Source organism: Mesocricetus auratus, unplaced genomic scaffold (genome assembly GCF_017639785.1).
Source record: "Mesocricetus auratus isolate SY011 unplaced genomic scaffold, BCM_Maur_2.0 Super-Scaffold_100676, whole genome shotgun sequence".
In the NCBI taxonomy this organism is placed as follows: Eukaryota; Metazoa; Chordata; class Mammalia; order Rodentia; family Cricetidae; genus Mesocricetus; species Mesocricetus auratus.
In genome coordinates, this window is record NW_024429266.1 from 172,766,029 (window position 1) to 172,789,558 (window position 23,530).

Consider the following 23,530-nt stretch of genomic DNA (forward strand, 5'->3'; position numbering starts at 1 on the left):
AAGAGGTTCTCAGTACCTTCAACGTCCCGTCCCCCCCGCCTCCTGTGGGTCTGCCCCCTCGGTGCCACTTACCACATGATGACCAGCTGGACAAAGTGCTCCAGCTTCCTTTCCCCCTTGCAGGTGGCACACGTCTTGTTGCCCCTCCCAGAACACGTGCTGCACCTGTGCCACAGGACACAAGGCTCAGGATCCCTGCGGCTCTCAGAGACCCCTGCCCCTAACGCACTTCAATAGACAACTCCCTTACTGTGGTGACATCAGCTGATCACCGTCACCCTGCCTCCTCTGACAGCTGGGATCCCGTACCCCTTAGGAGCCTACCCTCCCATGCCCAGCCCTCTTGATTCCTTGGCTTTTTGTTCCCACCCTCTGTGACCAGCTTGGGATTTCAGCCTGGCTGGTTACCTCACTCTGCGTCTCTGGCAACAATAAGCCAACACAAACATGGACCCAAATCCATGCAATAAGAACCACCTTAGGGCATCCTTGGTACTCCTCAGAAGAGTGTCCTTTCCCACCAGGCTGCTTAACCTGGCCCCCTACCACTCCAGCTTGGTGACACTGTTTAAGCACCTGGGACCATTGGGACCTGATGCCATAACAGAAATATCTTCTTAGATTGTACAGTTGCACAGACACTTTTTTGCCACAGCCAAATTTGAATTTGGTGTTTTTACTTGAAAAATAAAATAAACTAATGTTCTAACCCAAAAACATTCCTCACTAGTCATGGAAGAAGGTACAGTAAGGCTCTAATTTAGAACATTTTCACTCCTTGTAGTTTTCTGCTTCCCTTTAAGGACTTATAGTGAGAAGACGTGAGTCACAAGATGTCACTGCCCACTGCACACTAAGCCCCAAGAGCAGAGATGGCATGTTTTGGGTTGTATAGTCAGTCAACCAACTTGCTAAGCAGTTCCTCCAACTAGGTTCTGCTCTGAGTTGTATAAAGAAGGCTTTGCTGACCTGAACAAGTGGAGCTCATGGACCCCAGAATGATAGCTGGGAAACCAACATAGGACAGATCCAGACCCCCTGATCGTGGATGTCAGTGAGGAGGCCTGGGCAATCTATGGGGCCTCCAGCAGTGGATCAGTATTTATCCCTAGTGTATGAATGGGCTTTGGGAGCCTATTCCACATAAAGAGATACTCTCTCAGCCTAGACACACCGGGGTGGGCCTAGGCCCTGCTCCAAAGGATAGGACAGACTTTGAAGATCCCCCATGGAAGGCCTCACCCTCCCTGGGGAGCAGATAGGGAATGGTATAGGGGGCTAGTTGGGGGCAGGGGAGGAGGGAAGGGAGAGGGAACTGTGATTGACATAAAACAAGCTTGTTTCTAATTTAAATAAAAAGTAAATAAACAAAAAGACTTTACCCAGAGCCTGTGCTCGGAGTTTAAAGTTGCCCTTGCAGGTGTTTTGTTTCTTGGAGCCCCGCCCCACTCCTCACACCTGCCCCACTCTCTAGCATGCCAAGCCTTGAGACAAGCTCACCCACATACAAAGCCCAAGAGCATTAGATATGCACAGACTCTGGTACGGCGGTGAGACAGTCCTAGATTCATGCCCTTTTTGACTGCACAGTAAAAGAAACTGAAGAATAGACAGCCTTCCCCGACCCACTGTGCGCCCACTCCTACCTGCGCCTGCCAGAGCCAGAACACATGTGGCATCTCCGGGGCTGCCTGGCCTTTCGCTTGGTACCACTGCATGATGAGCACCTCACCTGTGGACACACCCAGACTCATCAGCTATCTCCCAGAAGCAGTTCCCAGGTCACCCTGAGTCCAGCCTCCAGCCCACGACCCTGACCCAGGTCTCTTCCTCCCCTGGGTTTGTGGTTTGTGGTTTGTGGCTTGAGGATTGAGGATTGATGGCTTTGTGCCCTACTGGGCACAGGGTTCCAAGACTTCACGTCTATAGATTTAACCCCACCCCAAAGCCCCAAGACCTGCTTCCAAACAAGTCTCTGGAAAGAGCCAGGAGCATAGTGACTGAAGACCAGGGTGAGGGCAGGTGAAGGGGTGCACTCCTGACATTGAAAGCAAGCTCAGGGAGAAGGAGAGGGGAGCCAGGGAGGAGGGGAGAACACAGAGATCACAGGGAGGCAGGGCAGGAGAGCTGTAGGCCCACAGAAGGCAAATGGCAGGAGGAGATGTGGAGAGGAAAGCAGAACCAAATACATCCCACTGGGCCTCACAGTGAGCAGGTCAGAGGTGTGTGCCCGGCAGGCCCCTGGATGGAGGGAGAGGCATGGGGTGGGACAGCCAGTGATCACAATTGAGCAGACTCAAATTGGGAGCCTAGGCTTGAACTTCTAGCCTCCAGAGCCAACAGATTCTGTCCTTTGCAAACCCAGGATGTCTTGGTGTGCTGCAGAAGCCTGGACAGATAACTCAAGCCACTTCTATGTCACCTCCCAAGCCTTCTGAACGCCACCTCTCTGTGTCCATTTCCCTGGGCCCATGGCCATCCTCCACCGAGGGGTCTGTCATGAGTGGCTGGCCTGGCAGTCCAACAACCACCAACCATCTTGGGGCATTCAGCGGCACCCTCTTGTAAAAGCTCATCCAAGCTGGGATTGTTGATGGAGAGGTGGGGAGAGTCACAAGATTCTCACCTCAGCATCCAGCCACTCTCCACCACCTGCTATATGCCACTCTGCCTCAAGGAGGCACTAGAGTACATAGGTCTGGGAAGAGTAGGGAAGGGGCACTGCATCTATGCAGACAGTTGCCACCTGCTGGGGAACACATTTCAGGTCCAGCATGCTGAAGGAGGAGCATCCACACCCCTGTAAGTAACCCCCAGAACCCCAATACACCCATTGGTTCTTCAGAATGAACTTTGATGGAACTGTGCCTGGGTCTGTGGTTGGGGCCTTAGGAGAAGGGACAGACATTGTTTCCATCTTTCCTTGGGAAGGCATTTTAGTGTGGCCCTAGGACCCATCCTCAATGCCTGTGAGGAGGAAGGTGAGAAACTCCTAAACTGAACCATCAAAGTGTGAGGGTCACTGGGGGCATCCATTCTAAATGTTCCAGTCACAGATAGGAAGTTGGAGACTTAGAAAGGGAAGGTGGCCCACCTGAGGTGACACTGTTGGTGCAGGGAGTCTCTAGGCCCTAACCTACCCTGCCATCCCTGTGCCCACCCCAACACTCACACAGGGTCCCTTACTTATTCATGAGACCAACCCATGACTCACCACGCCGGCCCCATGACAGCCACTGCACTTGTAGCGGCCACGCCCGTGGCATTTGTGACATTCCTGAAAGGGAAGAGTTCTCCTTGGGTGGAGGTTCCTGAGCAGATCCAGACCTCATGCTCTCACACTGAAAATATACACAATGGGCCTGGAAAAACGCAAAAGGCTCGTGCTTGGGAGAGAGGAGGAAAAGAAATCCTAGAAGTCCTCATTCTCGCTGGGCGGTGGTGGCGCATGCCTTTAATCCCAGCACTCGGGAGGCAGAGGCAGGTGGACCTCTGTGAAATCGAGGCCGGGCTGGACCGACAGCCTCCAAAACAATACAGAGAAACCCTGTCTCGTAAAACCAAAAAAAAAAGTCCTCATTCTCCCAACCCTAGAATACCATGGGGAAATATAAGGGAAAATGGTCCTTTTAGGGAGCTGGAGACACAGACGGGCTTTGAATGTACTCCAAGGTTTCATATTAGAATGTCCCCAAAACCCAGCTCAGGCTTTCCCACATGCTAATAAGGACTCTGCAGCCCTCAGCTAGCTCACACTATAGCCTCCTGTCAGACTAAACCAGGAAGGCTGATGGCAGCTGCATCAGCAGCCCATTCATAGGGGCCTTGAGAACACACAAAAAGGACAATGTTTTCGTGAAAGGCAAGAAGCTAGCTGCTAGACTCTGTCATTGAATCAAAGCAGTTTTTGCATAGCCCCCCCCCCAAATATGCTTTGGTGACCTCTTCAGCTCCTCCACATCTGGTAACTACGAGGATTCACGAGTCAAATTATATTCTTAGATCAAGTGTTAATGAGAAAATAGACAATTGTCAGATAAGAATAGAATGAGGGGGTTAGTAAACCACCAGGTTTCCCACACTTCCTGCTAAGACAGATTTCTATACAACACATAGACATCAAACCTATTCTCTTACCACATCCAAGGAAAAGCTCAATGGAGTGGGTGTGGGTGTCAGGGTGTCTTTATTAAGTGTCTTCTTCAGTCACTCCCGACCTTACTATTTTAGACAAGATCTCTCTTGAACCTGCATCTCACCAATCTGGCTAGGCTGGATGGCCAGTGAACCCCAGAGGTCCTCCTGTCTCTGTTTCCCCAATGATGGGGTTACAGGTGCAAGCCCCCACACCCAGATTTTTATATATGTGCTAGGGATGAAAAACTCATGCCCTGGGCTTTCTCAGAAAGCTAGTTACCCATTGTGTTTCAGATTTTAGTTTACATCAATTTCATTGAGTCCTCCACCTACCTTGCTCCCGAGCAAAAACCAAGCAAGGCAGCATGCATGCACACAGCTGCCCTAGGAATGCTGTCACTTGCTATTTCCAGCTGATGATGGTCCTCTTACTGTATGAATGGTGCCTCCCTAAGAGGCATGCTTTTCTTAAGTTGGGTTTTATTTTTACCGCAGGCATGACCCACCAGACTGGACTTGGGAGAAAGTGTGGTGAAGCATGGAGAACGTGAGAAAAAGACTTGGAGAGCAATACAGATGATCTAATCAGCCATTACCTTGACCAGAGAAGAGTGAGGCACTTGTAACTTTCTGGTGTCTTCCTGAAACATAGGAGGCACCTGGACCTTCATATCCCAAAGTCTTGGAGAAGTACCTCTCTGAGGGCCATCTACCTGGTGGTCTGACACAGAAGGGGTCATCATGAGGGCAGTAAAAGGCATCAGACATAAACTTTTGTGTATCTACCAAACAGCATGTCACCCTCCTCAGCTCACATCCCGAGCTGGGGCTGCAGAAGAGTGTGTACAGGGCCCCCTTTCCCTACAAACACTTTGGACCTGGGTTTGAATCCCGGCACCTCTACTTCCCAGCTGTGTGACTCTAGGAAAGTGATTTAACCTTTCTGGAATTTAATCATCTCATCTCTAACATGGGGATAAATAATGAGAACCTAGTATGTAGTATTGCAGTGACAATTAAATTGAAGAATGTATAGCAGATGTCCAGCACAGGATGGTTACACTGAAGGATCAATGAGCAGGAACCATGACCACTGTACCCTCATCCTCCTCTCCCAGACAGCATGCTCTCTCTCACACACTGAAAGTGAGCATAAAGGACCTGGAAAACTCAAAAGTCTCGTGTATCCTGCTTGGGAGAGAGGAGAAAAAGAAATCCTAGGAAGCTTCATAGAGAAGGCGACACCAGGATGGGTTTTGAAGAATGGACTAGATAGAGATGGACAGCAGAGGACAAAAAGAAGCCTCTAGAGCACTCCTGAGAAGGTGGGGTGTCACAGTAGGTGGGTAATCTGAGGGTCTAGAAATTTAGGGGTGTTGGGTGAATGTGTAAGCACAATGCTGTCTTTTCAGTCCAAGCAAGCTGCTTTCCAGGCAGGATCACCTCCCACGGTCAGCACTGGGGGGTCTCTGAGATGGAAGTCAGCCCACTGTCTTCCCCATAAGACAAGCATCAGTCCTGAGATGGTCCCCCCAGCCCAGCCTTGTCCCTTCCAGGCAAACTGACTCCAGACAGTTCACTCACTGGTGACTGGTTGAAATGTCCACTCGCTGACTCTGGATTCACTGAAGGTCTCCAGCCGATACTGCAGATGAGAACACCACTGCATCACAAGCTGTGTCATTCCTGATGGCACTATTATGCTACAAAAGGATGACACTTCCACCGGAATGGGTTGCTGGGAATAACAGTGTGACTACCCCTGCCATCCCAACTCCCCATGAAGTTCCACAGGGGAATCAGCTACAGGACAAATCCTGTTCAGGGTGGTGCTTGCCCATGGTGCATGGAAGCCCCAGGTTCCCTGACCTAAAAGCCCCCTGACTCATGACAAGGCCCTTCTTAATCCTTATGCACAGATCTAGGGTGAGAAGGGACCTCAGTCCTCACCTGAGTATCTCTCTCTCTTTATGTGTGTGTGCATGTGTTCATGTGTGCATGTGCGTGCTTGTGGAGGTCAGAGGACAGCTTTAGTTGTTGTTCCTCAGGCACTGTCTACCTTGTTTTTGTTTTGTTTTGTTTTGTTTTGTTTTGATGCAGCATCTGTCCTGGAACTTGCTAATGTACTGGGATGACCAGCCACCAAATCCCAAAGATCCTCCTGTCTCTGCCTCAACGGTGCTGGAGTTACAGGTACACACAACAACACCACATTCGGGTTTTTAATGTGGGTTCAGAGGACTGAACTCATCATCATGCATGTGTAACACACGTTTTCTAACTAAACTATCCCCTCTCCCCTCCCCCTCCCTCCTCCCCTCCCTCCTCCTTTCTCCCTTCTCACCTCCCTTCTCTCTTATGTGGGAGAAAATGAAGGCTTACAGTCGCCAGCTGCTTTGCCTAAGTCACACATCTGCAAGCTGGCCTCTTCTTCCTCTATACCCAAAACCTATCCACTCTCATGGGCTGACTTCCATTTGATTGTGTCTTGTTGAAGAAAATTTTGACACTAGTAAGTGTGACCTGAGATTCTGTCCTTGGGCCCTGTCGATGGAGGAGACTGCAGCGTCTTCTACTGTCTGAGTGTCAGAGGTGACAGTCCCCCAATTCAAAGGGGACATGGCTTGGAAGACTCAGAAGCTAGCCAGGGTCAGGGGAACAGAGGTCCCTTCCTCAGCCTGTGACTCATGGAAGGGTGTAAGGAGGCCCAGGTCTCTGGTCAACAAACCTGACTTTGAACACTTGATCTACTGCATCTAACCATCCTGACCCCCCAGTACTGGTTCCAGACACTCTGGACAATACTGCATTGTGATAGACAGTGGGAAGGTGGGTATGACATGGTGTCATCTGCTTTCCACAATGCATGTGAGGTTGTCAATCATGATGAGATCACTAGATACAGAATAGGGAGGTTATGGAAGAGACTGCTTGCATGCACCCCTAGGACCAATGCTCCCATGGCCCAGCGTCCCCAGGTCCCAGGTATGGTCTCCCTACCCTGCAGAGGGTTTGCTGCCTCAGCTCCTGGATGATGAGGTTGCCAGCGGCTGCACTGCTATAACAGCACTGGGAGTTGACAAAGCTGAGCAGGGCCTCCCGGGCCACCTCCTCGGTCACCACAGGGACTCTGCTGGGAAGAGGGCAAAGGAACAAAGTCTGGGAGGGACCTGTGTGCTCACCACAACTGGTCCCTTAGTGTGTAGGGGACACTGAGGTCCAAAGAAGAAAGGATCCAAGGTCTGACTGTGCTGAAGAGTCAGTGCAAGGGACCATGTGACAGGATGCCCAGGTAGGGCATTCTAGAAGGCTTGAAACCAATATTAGTCCAAGTATGGAGCTAAGGAAAGGGGCTAAATTGTGAGCTTAAAAAAAAGTAATCTCATGAGAAAAACAACTTAAAGGGAGGAAGGTGATGAGTTAGGGCTGACAGTTTCCATGGTCACAGGTGAGTTAGGGATGATGGTTTCCATGGTCACAGGTGAGTTAGGGCTGACGGTTTCCATGGTCACTTGACTCCATCCTTCTGAGTTCAGGGTGAGGCAGAGCACCATGGTGGGGACGTGTAGGGGTGCAGAGAAGCTGCCCCAGAGATCAGAAAGCAGAGAACACAGGAAGGAGCCAGGGACCTACTTCTGCCAACAACACCCACCCTCAACTGTCTCCACCCCCTCCCAACAGTCCATTCAGCTGTGGCTAGCCAGGGTGAATCCAATGATGAGGTCGGTGCCCTCAGGATCCATCACTACTCAAAACCCTTCAGTGACAGGGAATGGGGAAGATCAAGTCTCTGGCACAGGATCCTCCAGGCTATCTCATCTCCAAAATGTAGCAGATGAATGGCACTGCTTCCACAGGTGGGGGAACCCGAGGTCTAGAGATGATGTCACTTTGTCATAAGGAGACAGAAGCAGACTAGATGAGGTCTGCTCCCTTGGGGAACTGGATCTTGGCCAGAAGAACTGTGAGCATAAAAGATAACTAGCTGGGGGCTGCTGCAGTGGCCACAGCTGAGTGTGATGGAGGAGGTCCTCATCAGCCCCCTCTCTGGAAAAGCTTTCTCCCTGACATTCAAGTGAATCCTTGCTGATGCCTTTCCCCCAAAACACCTCAGTAAGGTACCTTTTGTCCTCTGCCTCCCTCCTCCCCATGTGCACAGTTTCCCCAATGCCCAGAAGGCCATACACCCCCATTCCTAAATCCTGGGGCTACCAACATGGCCAGCCCTGGTATAGTGTCCCAGGTGGGCAACAGAACCAGCCAACCAGTGCCACATGGGTTCATGCCGGGACCGGTAAGCTGACACAGAACAGAAGTGTATGCACACAGAGTGACAGGGACCCTCGGGAGACTCCTCTAGGCAGGCCACATGCTCAGCCACAAAGGGTGTTTAGGAAGGGAACTTACCATATCCCTTCTGCACGGAGATGGCTGGAACCCAGAGCTCTATGACAAATCTTTTCAAAACAAAGAGAGTGTACATGCCCCCCAGATAGAAATTTGGGGGTGAAGGACTTCAGCAACCGAGAACCAGAGTCAATGTTTGAGCAGCATGAGCTAGACAGAATGTGTCTACTGAGCTCTACAGTGGCAGGGCAAGGGCTGCCATGGACAATACACACACACACACACACACACACACACACACACACACACACACACGACTACTGCCAGATACCCGTATCACAGAATTTACAGCAACAGCCTAGACGCTGGGTTTGGCTCAAAAGCCAGAGTTTGCAAAGCCCTGATATGGTCTGTGGTCTCCATAACTGGATAGCATGATACCCTGAAGATTCCCAGGCCGCATTCTCCCGGGAGATCTGGTTCAATGGGTCTGAGATGGAGAGGGTGTTCCCAGAGGGTTTTTCAGTGGTTGAGGCAGTGTCAGAGCTGAGCACTCCCAAAGAGAGATCCCATGGGTAACAGGCACATGTGGAAATGCACATTTACCTGTGCTCCAGGACTGAGGACCAAGATGCAGGCTCCTGGGGCCTTTCCAGGACCTCCAAGGATGGAAAGAAGACCCGCCTTCCTAGAGGAGAGAGAGGGAAGCTATCATCCTGGCTTAAAAAAGCAGGTGCTGGTGCAGTGAAAGAAAGGCTGGTCTGGTGCTAGTTCAAGGCCAGCCTGGACTACAGAGTGAGTTCAAGGCCAATTTGTATTATTAAAGAGAAAAAAGGAGGAGGAGGAGGAGGAGGAGGAAGAAAAGTAAGGAGGGCTGGGGTTATAGCCCAGTGGTAGAGGACTTGCCTTGCCTAACTGTGCTGATACATTGCTTATGATCTAATAAATCTTGCCTGAAGATCAGAGTGCAAAGCTAGCCACATCCATAGAAGCTGGGCAGTGGTGGCACACACTTCTAATCCCAGAGCTCAGGAGACAGAGGCAGATGGATCTCTGTGAGTTCAAGACCACCCAAGGCTACATGAGAGTGAATCAGTCTAAAGAGAAACAGAGCTCACACCTTTAATCCCAGCACTAGAGAGAATATAAGGAGTTCAGTGCAGTTGAGATTTGGTGAGGAGCAGTGCAGACTGGAGACTCAATCTGAAGTTCAGTGGATGGCCTCTTCTGTCTGAGCATTGATAGAGGAGAGAACTCTCTGGTGGCTAGGCTGCTTTTCTTATCTGATCTTCAGCTTGAACCCCAGTATCTGTCTCTGGGTTTTTATTATTCATGCTACACCTAACATCCGCCAGACCCTATATTTAATTCCCAGTACATCCGAAGGCCAAAATCACATTTTTAAAAATGATGTACTTAATGTAGCTCCAGCAAACAGAATAGAGATGTTAAGGCCAGCATCGCTTGGGTAGCAGAATGTTCAGGGCCACAGAACACTGCCCACTCTCTATCCCATCCCACCTCCCACTTCTCAAAATCCCAGGAGGAAAGGGAGCTATCTCAGCACGACCTATCCACCCCTGCCCTCACAAGCAGCAAGAGCCCCTGGAAGAAGCTGAGGGAAGCATGGCCACTCGGACTCACCGCGCCCTTGAAGAAGCCAATCATAGCTTGGCAGTTCCTCCAGGAGCTCATTGGGGGGCATCACAGGACTTTCAGCCTCAAAACTGAGATCAGCCACACCTGCCATAAAGACACAAAAGGAGCAGTGCCAAATTTTGCAGCAGCCAAGGAGATGGGGCAGAATCAGCAGTGACTTCAGAGGAAGCTGAAAAACAAGGCTGGGTACACACGAAGCCCCTCGTGCTTTGGGGAAAGCGCCTCTTCCAACCCCTAGACTGGGCTGAGGGTATGGCCTAGTGATAGAGATCTTCCTGTGTGCACACAAGTCTGATCCCCACTGTAGGACAAATGTCAGAGAACCTTCTAGATTTTTTACTCACATCAAAATTAAATTATATGGCCCATTCCTTCTAGGTTAATATGAGAGGTGAGCAGAATGCTAAGCAGGCCTTGCTCTCCAGGAGAACAGCCAGGCTGACATGGAAGACAGGGCTGAGGGTTGCTGAAGATTGCCAAGTGCTGCTGGGGACAGTGGAGGGAGAAAGTGAATGTTATGAGGACTGACACTTCCTCCCTGCCACCCTCAAGTTAGAATGTCCTTCCCTAGCGGTGACACGAGCTACCTGTACTTCTTTATTTCTCTCTCTCTCTCTTCCTTTTTTTAAAATTTAAGTTAGAAACAAGCTTGTTTCATATGTCAATCTCAGCTCCCTCTCCCACCCCTCCTTCCCAGCTCTCCCATTCCCCCATTCAGTCTCCACTCTGATCCCCAGGGAGTGTGAGGCCCTCCATGGTGGATTTCCAGAGTCTGTCATTTCATTCAGGGCAGGGCCTAGGCCCTCCCACAAGAGTCCAGGCTGAGAGATCCTCCCTCATTGTCTATTTGTACGCCAGGGATAAATACTACCCAAGGCCCCATAGATTACCTAGGCCTCCTCACTGACACCCACATTCAAGAGATCTCAGTCAGTCCCATGCTTTCCACACAGCCATCAATTTGGAGTCCAAGAGCTCCCCCTTGTTCAGGTCAACTGTTTCTGTGGGTTAAACCAGCCCAGTCTTAACTCCTTTGCTCATCAGTTTTCCCTTTCTGTGACTGGATTCCAGGAGTTCAGTTCAGTGTTTTAACTGTGGGTGTCAGCCTCTTTTTTTTTCAAGGTAGAAAACATACAGGAGTAGGTTTGTAGTTAGAGGGGGCACCCTTCTTAGTGGGAAGAGGGATGACTATGATACAAAGTGACAGAGTCCCAAGGTCTCTCAATGGTTTTGCTTTGAACACATTTGCTGATTTAAAATGCTTGGCTACCAGGGCTAGCCAGTGTCTTCTGTAAAGAGGTAGGTGAGAGGTATTTGGACTGTGTAGGTTTAACAATCCCAGTCTCCCTTACTGAGTGTCGTTGCTGGCATGAAAGCAGCCACACCCTGCTGAATAAGTGTGATTTTGTACCACTCCAGTGTTCTGTAGGGAATGAAGTGGGAGTCGGGGTTGACTCCTAAGCTGTATCTTGCTGCCTGTCTCAGACCCTCACATCCCAGTTCAGGGAAATGCTCACCTGCAGTGAAGGACTGGGGAGCCAGGAAGGTAGAGGCTGGAATGGGGGTCTTTCTGAGCCAGGGTCCACATGTATCCATCCACTGTAGTTCCCAAGACCTCAGTAGAGGTCAAGGTCAGGGCTGAGTCTATCCAAGTTCCAGAGTCAGAGGGATCAAGGGTCATCACGGCTGTGTGTAGCTATGGGTCTGGGATCTCCATCATGCCATGCCCTCCCAGGTGTCACACAGATCTGTACAACTTATCCCCCACCCTATTGGTACCCACATAATGGGACTATGTGTGACAGCCTCCAGCCCTGAGCATGGCATATAAAAAAAAACCACTCCTTCCCTGTGCTGAACTTGTGTGTGTTCCTTTAAACTAGAAAACCAACAATGAAAATGTCAAGTGTGGAAAGAAAGGCCACTTTTCTCTCCTGGGATAGCCCTGGTTGTTAGGCAGCCCTGGGTCAGCTAGGGCACCAAACTCCATCCCTTGAAGGGATGACAAAGGAAGGCCATGTGACTGTAGTAGTCTCCTAGAGATCAAATAAAAGGGACAGGATGATGGTTATAATGGAAGGCAGGTGACCTGAGCCCCATCCATCACCCTGGAGCTACCCTGACCTCTGGGGCAGTCCCAGGACCTCAGTGCTAAATTTATGTTGCCATTCTACCCAAACAAGAAAGGACTCCAGGCCGACCCCCCACACATTTCCTGTGCCACAGGAGGAGCACAGGACCATGAAGGTCACCTGCATTGTATCACACTGCCTCCGGGACTTTCGGGACTGTCTGACTGAGTACCTCACCCTGTCACACATGGTACCATCTAAGCTCACACAGGAGTAGCCTCCCCATTCATACAACAGCAAAATGAGGCCCAGAGACTCAACTCGAGGTCACCAGGCCAGACAGGCATAACAGAAAGAAGGGCTCATAGCTCAAACCCTGCCTCCATGTCCCCAGGGCCTCTGAACCTGTCTCCAAGTCCCCAAGTAATCTGCTGCCAAGATCTGCCTTGCAAAGACAGATGGAGAGGTGGGGTCTCTGCTTGCCAGCCACAAACTAATTTTCTTTTGTACAAAAAGAATTGTTCTTGTGGAGCAAAGCACAGTTAAAAGAGAAGGCCTCTATCTTTTATCTTTCCCAATGCCATTCTCTCTGACCTTCTCTGTCTTAACAGGAGCCTGGTGTGATCCTCTCCAGAGCCAAGGATCTCAATGCAATTAGCCCATTGCATCACATTCCACACCTCATCCCTTTCAATGCATGAGTGCTCCTCTGGGATTGTGGGAGAAAGAGCAGGCATTCTGTAGGCACATATGCATGTTAGGTGTGCAAAGCACCCCATATGTGCATGGGTGTGTGTGACCAGAACTTACTTTTGCATATACAAGAGACATTCAGACCTCTCTACCTCCAGATCTCCCATCAAACCCCTGCCTCTGGGCCCTGCAGCTCTCTGCTTCACTCCATATAGCCTTAGAAAATGAAGTCCAGAGAGTTTGAGTGAGCTGAGTTGAGTCGCCCAGCAATCCAGAGGCAGAGCTTGGATCTGAATCCAGATCTGAGTTATCCGCCGAACTAGTGGGGAGGGACGAGCCATCTGTAAATTCCAAGTCTTCTAAGGAGTTACAACTTAAGGGGAAAGGATGACACTGGGTATGCAAAGACCTTCAGTCCCAGGGTCCATGAAGATCTGCTTGGTTCACAAGTCTCTAGAATTCCTATAAAAGTAGCAAGCCCCTCATTGCACACCTAGAAAGCATGTCAATGACACTGTACCCACACCCTCCTGGTTCTCACATTCTTACCTCCTGATCCAATTTCCTTTTACACATGGAAAAATGGAGGCTTAGAGGCATTAAGTGTCTTGGCCCAAGACCACACAGTCAAACCAAACCAGAGCCAGGACTTGAATGATATACCCCAGTTTTCCATCTGCTGCTGCCCCAACCACCACCGCATTGCCTACTCCAACTCAGGAAGAAAACTTTCCTCTATGTAAACATAGTTCATTTCCTCTGAGATCTGTTTACTTTCTTGGGTTCTAAGAAGTCCTTTGATCCCATTGTATTTCTGTCCTACTAATGATAGACTGGGGTCACCAGGTCTGTGACAAGCAAGCTGTGAAGATTTTGGCAGCGACGCTGTTCATTAGCTGCATCTAAGAATGAGAGAGAAGAATCCTGAGGTTCAGGCTTCTATTAGGCTGGATGAGAGAGGGTCACTGCCACATGGAGAAAGGAAAGGATAAAAAGGACAAATATGGACAGGGCACAGTAGGAAGGGAGATGCCCTAGAGGTAGCTGTGATGTCCTGTCCATTGCCCCAGAGCACATAATAGAGAATATGTTGTTTGCCACCAACTGTCTTTCCCGAGCAAAGAAAAAACGAAGGAAGAGATGATCAGGACAGAGATTGCTAACAGAAGGCAGGTAATGTGGAGCCAGACCTCGCTCAGTGCTGGCTGCAGAGGGGGCAGATTCCACCCCAGGCTCTACTCACTGTCATCCTCACTCGGGTCCCTGTCCATGGTCAAGACGTCCAGCCAAGTGGGTGTCTGAGTTCCCGAGGGCTGAGGTTCCAATCTGAGGGACTACCCTCGGCCCCTCCCAGCCCATTGTTACCATTCTACACATAACAGAGGCAAAGCCACCATATGTCCATCAGAGTAGAGCCCCGCCCTATGCCCCAGGTCCTTGAGTGTCCCACAAGAGCCTTTCACTTGCCAAGCTAGAGACCTGGGTCCCTGCTGCATTCTCTGCAGGGTACTCACATCCTGCCATTGTCCCCAGCTACGACTCAAACCCTCCTCTGTCTGACATAAACCCAAGTGCCAGACCACAATGCTACGTCATGCCCCAGTCAGGGCAGGCTTCTAAGTCCTAAGGGAGCACAAGGGAACTGCCCCTCATGGGAGAGATCACATAGGTGCTGGGATCCCTGAAGTCTGGTCAGCAGTCTCTTGTGTCCTCAAAAGCTCGGAGCAGGAGAGAACAGAGCATATCACAGCCAAAACTGGGACCCCATCCAGGGTGTGTGGCCCATCCTGCTACCACTCCCCTGTGGGGTTGTTTGTGGAAGTCTGGGGTGTTGGAAGCAAGGACCTCAAGCATTTTGAGGCATTGTCTACCACTGTACTGAGTCCTATGTCTCTCTGAATTGTGTACGTATGTCTAAGTTTGTGAGTGGGTGGGTGTAGGTATGTGCGTATGTGCATGTATGCTCACATGCTCCATCTTTTGCTTGAGACTGTTTGTCATCGGCCTAGAATGTCACCATGCAGGATAGCCTGGCTGGCCAAGGATGCTCTCTCTGCCTCCCAAATCACCATCACTAGAGTTACAAGCCCATACCACCACATCTGGGGATCGAACTCTGGTCTTCAAACTTACATAGCAAGTGCTTTCCTGGCTGAGCCATCTCTCCAGTGCCTCTGAAGACATGGAAAGGTCTCTACAAGCCTTGGGCAGGGAGGCAGAAAATTCTTCATCCCTCACCCCCCATCTCTCCGCCAGACGAGTTTAAATGCTGACCACCAAAGCTTGTCTCCCACTGATAAATTTAGAAGGCTTGCAAGTTGGTCCTATACTCCCCAGTGACCTTGGCAGGGATTTCTCTGAGACTGGGAGGGTACCTAACTAAGGTCATGCTGCTCAGGTTGGACCTGACTTTCTTAGCCCACCAGTACTCAAGGAGATGTATCATGACACTCCTTAACCAAGACAGGGCTGTGGTCTCTCTGGAAAGCCTACCCTGGGTGGCCACAGTGCATAAGAGGCAGCTCCCTGCTGTGCAAGCTGCCTTCTCTCTGCTGCCTTCGCCCTCCTTCCTCATCACCACCCTCAAGAGGATGCCAGGGATCCGAAGCAGAAATGCCACACAGGCTTGACTTAAAAAGCAGACAATTCGCCCAGAAGTGGTGGTGCACGCCTTTAATCCCAAAACTTGGGAGGCAGAAGCAGGCGGATCTCTGAGTTCAAGGCTATCCTGGTCTATAGAGTTAGTTCCAGGACAACAAGGGCTATGCAGAGAAACCCTGACTTGGAAAACAAAAACAAACAAACGAAATTACAGACAACTCAGTCTTCTCACATGGGTTTTTATTATGGGTGGCAGTGCTGAAATTCCTCACTGTGCTTTATCTCTGCAGACACAGGAGTAGGAACAGCTCCCTGAGGAAGGTACTCAGTCTTTGGGTACTTGTATGCACTGGTCAGGGTTCTGAGCCAGGGAAATGGCATCAATGGTTACAGAATGACCATGGATGCTTGTGCTTATATCTCTGTGTATGTGTGTGAGCATGTTTGCCTTTAAACCTGATGAATGGCAGATCAACAGACAGGTATACTGATGACAGACGGATCAATAACAGCATAGCAGGAGCTTAGTTATAGTGCCTCACCACTTATCTGGGGTGTTTCATTTGGCAAACCATGCTTGCCCAAACTCCTTTGGCATTTGAAAGAAGAAGCCGTAGGGAGTGATTTCAGCAGCAAGCAGGAAGGAACAGAATATTAAGTAGAGCTGAGTATTAGGAGTGACAGAAATCTGATGGTAACCACTGCCTCTCAGAAACCAGGAAGTACTGGACATCCAAAGTAATGGTCCTTTGCTATAGCCCCCCTAACCCTGTCAAATTTAAGAATTCATAATAGCTCTTAAAATACATGGACAAATAGGGATGTAGCTCAGTAGTAAACCTCTAGCCTAGCATGCACAGGGGGAAAAGCTTCTAGAACCTTCTAATCTTGCTTAGGCATTAACAGAGGATACTGTGTGCAATAGCATGTCTGAGTGAGTTGGGATCGATCACATCCATCACCATGTTGTTTCTATGCTGTGAGCAAAAGAAAATACTACCCATTCGAGAGCTCAGACAAGTGTGAGGTTAAAACTGTACCGTCTCCCGACAGTGTCTCAGGGTGGGCAGGGTGGGGAAGATCTCTTCCAGCATGGTACCAGGCAATCTGCATTCTTTTCATATCCCTGGGATTTAAGGCAGCTCCTTAAAACTCCTCCACAAGGCCCAGGCGCTGCCATTCTTCCAGTACCACACCCCCCTAAGTACCCAGACCCTGCTGAGTTCTCCCTGATGTCTCACACTAAGCACCTGAAAAACAAGCCTCAAGAGCTGCCTCCTCCCACAGGCTGGCATCTGGGCACCTTGTTCCTAGAAATCAACTCCGTGTAGCATCCTCTGCTCAAACTGTGGATCTCAGGATGTCATGGTGGCAGGGAGTATTAGGATAAGCCTAGAAACCATCTCATGTGACAGTCTTTGAATATGATGGGAAGGGAATGCCCAGAAGCACAGGGGACAGGGGAGGCCATCTAAAGGCGGCTATACGTGTTTTAAAGGCTGTCCTGAGATAGAGTGAATCTTGGGACGTGCTGATGGGAGGTAATCTGAAGGGGTCATTGTCTCCTCCTGCCCCCAGCTGTCTAATGCAGCACTGCTAACCCAGTAGCAGAACACAGGAGCTTGTGGCTTCAGAGTCAGGCAGACAGTGCTCACAGTCCAGCTATGAACACTGGTGTGGGAGCAGGACCTGAAGGACAGAGTATGCGTGTTCAGCTTCACTTTCTGCCTGAGCTGACTTACCATTCTCCTCCACCACTGCCACCACTGCCCATTTCCTGCCTGTAACTAAAACCTCTCCAGGTAATCGACAGGCACTAGCTCTCTCCATTCAAGTGGTGGCCACCACATCTGCCTGGAATCCCCACTTAATCCACTTCCTTGGAGGTGGTCCCAGGTTCTCATTTCTCTGCAGGTGAACAGGTGTCAAATATGTGAATCCAAGCTCCTTCCAGGGAGCCCTAGTCAAGCCCACATGAGCCCGGATCAAGCCCACATGAGGCAGAACGCTGAGTGTAGATGGTTTTACAAGCCTGCAGGTGACTCCAGCTTGGGTAATCTATACTAAAAACACTAGATGCAAGCAGCCAGACTGGTCTAATGCACTCACTGGTCTTTCACTGCTTAAAAGAGTCACTTGACTATATAAGCTATAAGCACATGCCTATAACCACTCCAGAAACTGAGGTAGGAGGATCACTACAAGTTCAAGGATAGCCTGGTCTACAACTCAGTTCTATACTCGTCAGGTCTACAAAGCAAAGACCTTGTCTCACAACAAACAAAATGAGTCAGTGGAATCAGAAGCTTTTACCTGAGGCTAACTCACTCTAAGTGGGAGGCTAGCTCACTCTAAATGGGAGGCTAGCTCACTCTAAGTGGGACTTTCTTCTGCTCTGATGAAAACTCACAGAAAACTAGGAGCTTAATGAGATCCCCAGCTTCCAGCCCCAGGGCTCATCCTCACTTTCCACACCCCCCCAAAGGCACAGATCCAACAAGCCAATCATCTTTACAGCAGGGCTGAGAATGGGTCATTTTGCAATCATAGAACATCTCCTCCACTGCTGTGTCAGCCAGGGACAGGTGAAACTTGAGCAATTCCAGGACTTTCAAACAAAGACACATCATTTTCTGCCTCATCTCTTCTGACCCCATGGTGGTCTCCATGACTACCGGAGGATTTACCTAGAATTTCCATTACTCAGGGTTCAGTTGTTGACCTCCTGTGTGGACAGGGGAAGGACTCAATTCTTATAACAATGAACTGTGTACAGGAAGATGGTGACTGTGGTTACATAAATGTGTTTATTTTTTTAAGTCACTAAAAACACATGTAACATTTCCCATTTTAGAATTTTATGGATACAATCTAGTATCCAACCAACATTCTGGGGGCTAGGAAGATGGCTCAAAGGGCAAAGTGTGTGCTGTGCAAGTCTGAGGAGCCAAGTTCAAGTCCCCAACACCCAAGGAAAAGGTGGGCACGGCAGAGTACGCTTTTAATTCCAGCATTTGGAAAGGAGACAAAGGGAGGGCTTGTTGAGCAGCCAGCCTAGACAATCAGTGAGCTCACACATAGATGCACGCACACACACATGTGTACGCACACACACGCAAAACTGAGATTCTGAACCATGAGCCCCAACTCTCCCCATCCCACCTCAGGCATTCTGGCCCACCTTCTGTCTCTATGTGTGTAAGAACTCTGAGGACCTCATATGCATGGAATCGTCTGCTATTTGCGCTCCTATGATTGGTTTAGTTCACTAGCATGTATCTCGAAGTTCATCCATGTATCTCGAAGTTCATCCATGTATCTGAATTTCCTTGTTTTGAAGGCTAATATCCAACTGAAGGCATGGACTGTGCTATTTGGTCACTTGCCCACAGATGGATGCTCACATGACTTCCTCCTTCAGGCTACTGTGAGGAGCTATGAGGAACACAAGTCCACCACAGATCTCTAAGGTCCTGTTTTCCATGCCCCAGGGTAGGGACCCAGAAGTGATCCTGGAGGTCATGCGCTAACATCATGTTGATTTTTTTGCACATGCTGTCTTCTTCAACAGCAGTGCACATTCTCACTGGTAGTGTTAGTAGCATTTCTGCATTGCCACCATCCCTTACTACCTTCTGTTTATATAGCACCCTGCAACTTACAAATTCCCATTGTGTCCACTTGACATATAAAAAGCTCAGAGAGGTTGGGTACCTTGCCCAGAGTCACACAGCAAAAAGCCCAGATGGAGCCTCTGGGGTCTGGTGTAACTCGGCCACTTGCTGTGAACACCAGTCTCACACCCACTCCCACACACCACCATCCCCGCATCTCTCCACACACCTCTTCTTCCGGGGCAGTTACTGAATGTCTAGGCTCTGACCCATACCCTTTCGGCATCCATCTAAACCTAGATCCACCCAGAACCAGACAGGGGCCAACAATGCCCATAAAATGATTTCTGCTTAGGCCTGGAATCCACGATAACATTGTTGTTGGCTTATCTGCAGGCTGGCGCATGGAGACCACAGTGCCTGGGGCAGAACCAAGGCTGGCACGCAGGAAAATGCTTCTGGCACAAATAAGAAGTGGATCTAAGTGGAGAATCCCTGCCACACGGCTTCTCAATACCCCATCTCTCTGGAGCCAGGGAGCCTGGCACATCCCGCAGGCCCAGGTTGCAAGCTCGTCAGTGCACAGGAGGAAGAGGGCCAGGGACCTCCCCATGTCCCCTACGCGACAGAGATAAAGGCAAATGCCCCCAGAGGTGGTTCTAATCTAAGCACAACAACCCTGTGAGGAAGACGTTGCTCTCTTTGGAGATGAAGATCAGGTTGAGGCTCTCAGTTACTGCTTCAGGGCCATGCGTGCTACTTTGCCCCCTGCCGTGGTGATAAGGGGCTGACCCTCTGAAATTTCAAGCAAATATTTTCTAATAACTGCCGTGGTCACCGTGTCGCTTCACAGCAACGGAACAGTGACTACGATGTTCCCTGGGTGCCCTGTCTGCCCTGGATAACTGTGGGATGTCCTCAACGGTATCCCAGAGGCTCCCTGCTCTACACAACCCTGCACTGAGCACTTTAACACTAAAACTTGTGTAGGGACTGTGCTCTGCCTCACTCCCAGCCTGACTGCCACCTCCAGGGAAAGGAAGTCAAGCTCTTGTCGTGGGCTCCAGGGACAAGCTGCATCTTCCCCTATGGCAACTCTGACTTCATCTCTCTCCTACTCTTGACTTCATCGCTGGCAGCCTGTGTGCCTGGGCCGCAGCAAGCACACTGCAGCCACAGTGCCTTTACCTAGAAGGCACTCTCTCACCTCAGGCAAGTCATTGTTCAGATATCACCTGCCCAATGGGCTGCCCCTACCTTCTTTTAGCTCCGTGGTTTCTTTTTATTTCATAGATAACGTTTGTACATATTTATGAGGTGCATACAACATACACATGTGCATATGGTATGGGCTATCTATGGTATACACATTTCAGTGCATGTACACAGTATGTCCTGCTCCAGCCAGGGTGGCTGTGTTGTCCCTTCTATCATCTTTGTGTTTCAAGGCTTTGGTCTCTTCTAGATCATCATAAAATATACAAATCATTGTAAACAGTGGAGACAGAATTCCCCCTCCCATTTAATGGTATTTCAGTGTCTGCTGTCCCAGTTGTAGCTCAACTACATGGGTCTCCCTCTCTTTCCCTCACAAAAGAAAGTCAATATGTTTAGTTTCCACATAATGACAATGTGTGCAGTATTTCCCTGTTTCTAGCTTATTTCCCATCACAGAATGCCCTCAAACTCCATGGTGTTTAAAGTTGCCCACCACCCCATCTCTTACCCCCTTCCCTCATCTCACTTTTATTCACAGAACACATTTATCTATCTTACTGTTATTTTGTTCAATACCTCTCAACACCCTGCGATCTGTATGGAACCAGATTTTATGTGTATCCACTTAGTTTCTTATTGCACATTTAGCACCCTGAGCAGAACCCAGCAAATATCAGCCACTCTACAAATCAGTGATGAACAAAGAACACTTTCAATATTATAATACAGGGACCGTGTCTTCTTGGCACCCTGGACTTCTGAGCTGTCTTCTACATGGACAAGCTTTGTACTTCAACAGAGCAAAGGAAAGAAGAAAGACCACCAATCATGCTAAGCATCCATAAATTGATGTCTCTAGAGATTATCATTTTCAACACTGCAGTGGGGTCTCAGAGTTGCCGTGTACAGAGAGGCAGGGGAAGTGAGGAATGGCCAAGGCTCACCTGGGAATAGTGCAAGCTCTTCCCTGTATGGTCTGAAAGATAACCACAATGGCTCTGGCTCCATCCATGGCCATTTCTCACATGGCTTTCCAGCAGGTCACTGCAGAAATCCAGCCTGAGTTCTCCAGGCTAAACCCACTGGATCTAGCTTCTACAACTCTGGCTACGGTCTTCTCTACGCTATAAAATGGGACAGGATCTCATGTGGGGGTTCATGGTGGCGAAGAGGACAGAGTGCTTGTCATCAGCAAGTCAGAAAGGCTAATCTCATAAGGCAGAAGGCTTCCTGGCAGTCATTCCACCCACGTCCCCCTGTCCCTCCATTTCTCTCTCCCTTCCTACTAATCAGATCCATTTTTTTCCTCCAAAACCAATTCAGAATTTTAAAAGGCCAGGCTATTTGATTGCTGAAATTTCCAAACTCAAATTCAATTTGCTTTGCAAGGCGCCATCAACCTTCACAGACATCACCAGCCAGCCTTGAATCTGCACAGGGGGTTCCAACATAAAAGCTTCAGTTCTGACCTGGGGAGCCATTGCTGCTGTGCACTGGGATGGTTAAATATGAAATGCCCCCCACCAAGCTTGGTTGAATGTCTGCCCCATCCACAGAAGGTGACATTATTTTTGTAGGATGGTAGAAACTTAGGGAGGCAGAACTCAAATGTCTGGGTGCATCCTTGGGGACTGCATCCTGCCCTGGTCCCTTCTTGTATTTCCTCTGTCTGCTTCCTGTCTGTCATGGGGTGAATATGCACACTCCACATGCTTCTGCCACCATGCTGCCTTTTCTCACCACAGGGCCCCAAATCAATAGAGCCAAAGATCATAGACTTTAATATCTGAGATTATGGACTAAAATAAATCTCCTGTCTCAAAATCAGTATTTAGATCATGTCTGTGCGAAAGTAGAAACTCACCATATTCTCTGGGGATCTCAGAAAACTCTAGTCTAGCCTACCTTCTTATTGTGCACATAAGAGAAGAGGAGGGCTTGCCTGGTCACCTGGCAGAGAACAGCCAGCTAAAGTACAGTTTCCTCCATTACTTCCCTGCTCTGGTTATGATAGTGATGATTCCCTCTCTTGAGAACCAGCTACTTGTGTGGCTATGCCAGTCTATGACACCTCACCTCTGGAACTTGCTCAGTGTTCAACTCCTACAATCCCAGCACTCCAGGAGCAGAAGTAGAGGATCAAGGCTACATAGTAAGACTCTGTCTCAAATAATAATAGTCAGTAGCTCCAAATTCAAATTCAGTGTCTCAAAAAATAAAAATAGATGAAGGACTGAGGAATTCAATTAGCATCAACCTCCACATGTATACATGCATGTGTAACACATACCAAAGAACCACAGTGGAGATTTAGTGACCTGAAACTCAAATCTGCTTCTCACTAATTCTGTCCACCAAACCTCCAATGCATATAAATCCATATGCAGATTTTTATGTAAATTAGAATTTCTGTAAAGCATAAATGAGGTCACATGAAAAATACTGGTCAGAATCATTTGTTGTAAAATCAAAATATGTTATGAACATGTTTCTATATCAGTGTCTATAATATATAATAATATACCATACTATATGCATTATACATAGGCTTGTTGATTTTGTAGCAGTTCCTTTTTTACCTCTAGCGCATAATTTCATAAAGTCCTGTGTTAGATCCCAATAATAAATAAATAAATCTAGTTTACAAACAATTTCTTACTCATAATTATTGTTTCCTATTCTTTTTACTTTTTATTCTTCAAAAACTTTATTATATTATATTATATATAACACAGACCCTGAAAACAAACAAGTCCTAAGAATTTAACTTGATTAGTCTTCACACTCGTGTGACCAACACTCAGATACAGAAAAGCCTCTTCCCAAAGCCTGCCTATCCAAGGATAACTTTCTCCTGATTTTCTTTTTCTCAGCTTTGGAGACCAGTGAGAAATAAGGAACCAGTGTGGGTGGGGTCTAGTTTAGACAAAAATTCTGGCATGCAAGAAGCTGTCTGCTTGCTGTGTCCTCCAGCCAAGCAGAGAGAGACACATACACAGCCACAGATTAAGGGTACTAATACTACCAGAAGACCTTTATGGCCTCTCAACACCTTGAGGATTAGGGCTTCACTGCTTGAACTGGGAGACAGATTCAGCTCTATCAGGACCTCTGAGTGACGCCCTTGACCTAATAAATGTGAGAGTCTTCTATAGTGTCTCTGCTTGCTTTCTTCTTATTTGTTTCATT

General features: G+C 48.9%; 1 protein-coding gene across 3 annotated transcripts in view; it reads right to left on the minus strand.

The window, feature by feature from the left end:
* The window catches only part of Ssuh2 (ssu-2 homolog), a 61,155-nt gene extending 46,864 nt beyond the window's left edge, over nt 1–14,291 (minus strand). The window contains exons 1-9 of one of the 3 annotated variants that reach the window (XM_021224853.2): nt 14,152–14,291; nt 10,129–10,227; nt 9,091–9,172; nt 7,138–7,270; nt 5,722–5,782; nt 4,734–4,858; nt 3,215–3,277; nt 1,647–1,732; nt 73–165 (exon numbers count right to left, since the gene is read on the minus strand). In XM_021224853.2, the coding sequence (XP_021080512.1) occupies nt 73–165; nt 1,647–1,732; nt 3,215–3,277; nt 4,734–4,858; nt 5,722–5,782; nt 7,138–7,270; nt 9,091–9,172; nt 10,129–10,227; nt 14,152–14,179 (770 nt within the window). In that variant the 5' untranslated portion in view covers nt 14,180–14,291. The remainder of the gene's footprint in view (nt 1–72; nt 166–1,646; nt 1,733–3,214; nt 3,278–4,733; nt 4,859–5,721; nt 5,783–7,137; nt 7,271–9,090; nt 9,173–10,128; nt 10,228–14,151) is intronic. The other 2 variants (XM_040738858.1, XM_040738859.1) reach the window with 2 other exon arrangements.
* Between the last annotated feature and the right edge of the window lie 9,239 nt (nt 14,292–23,530).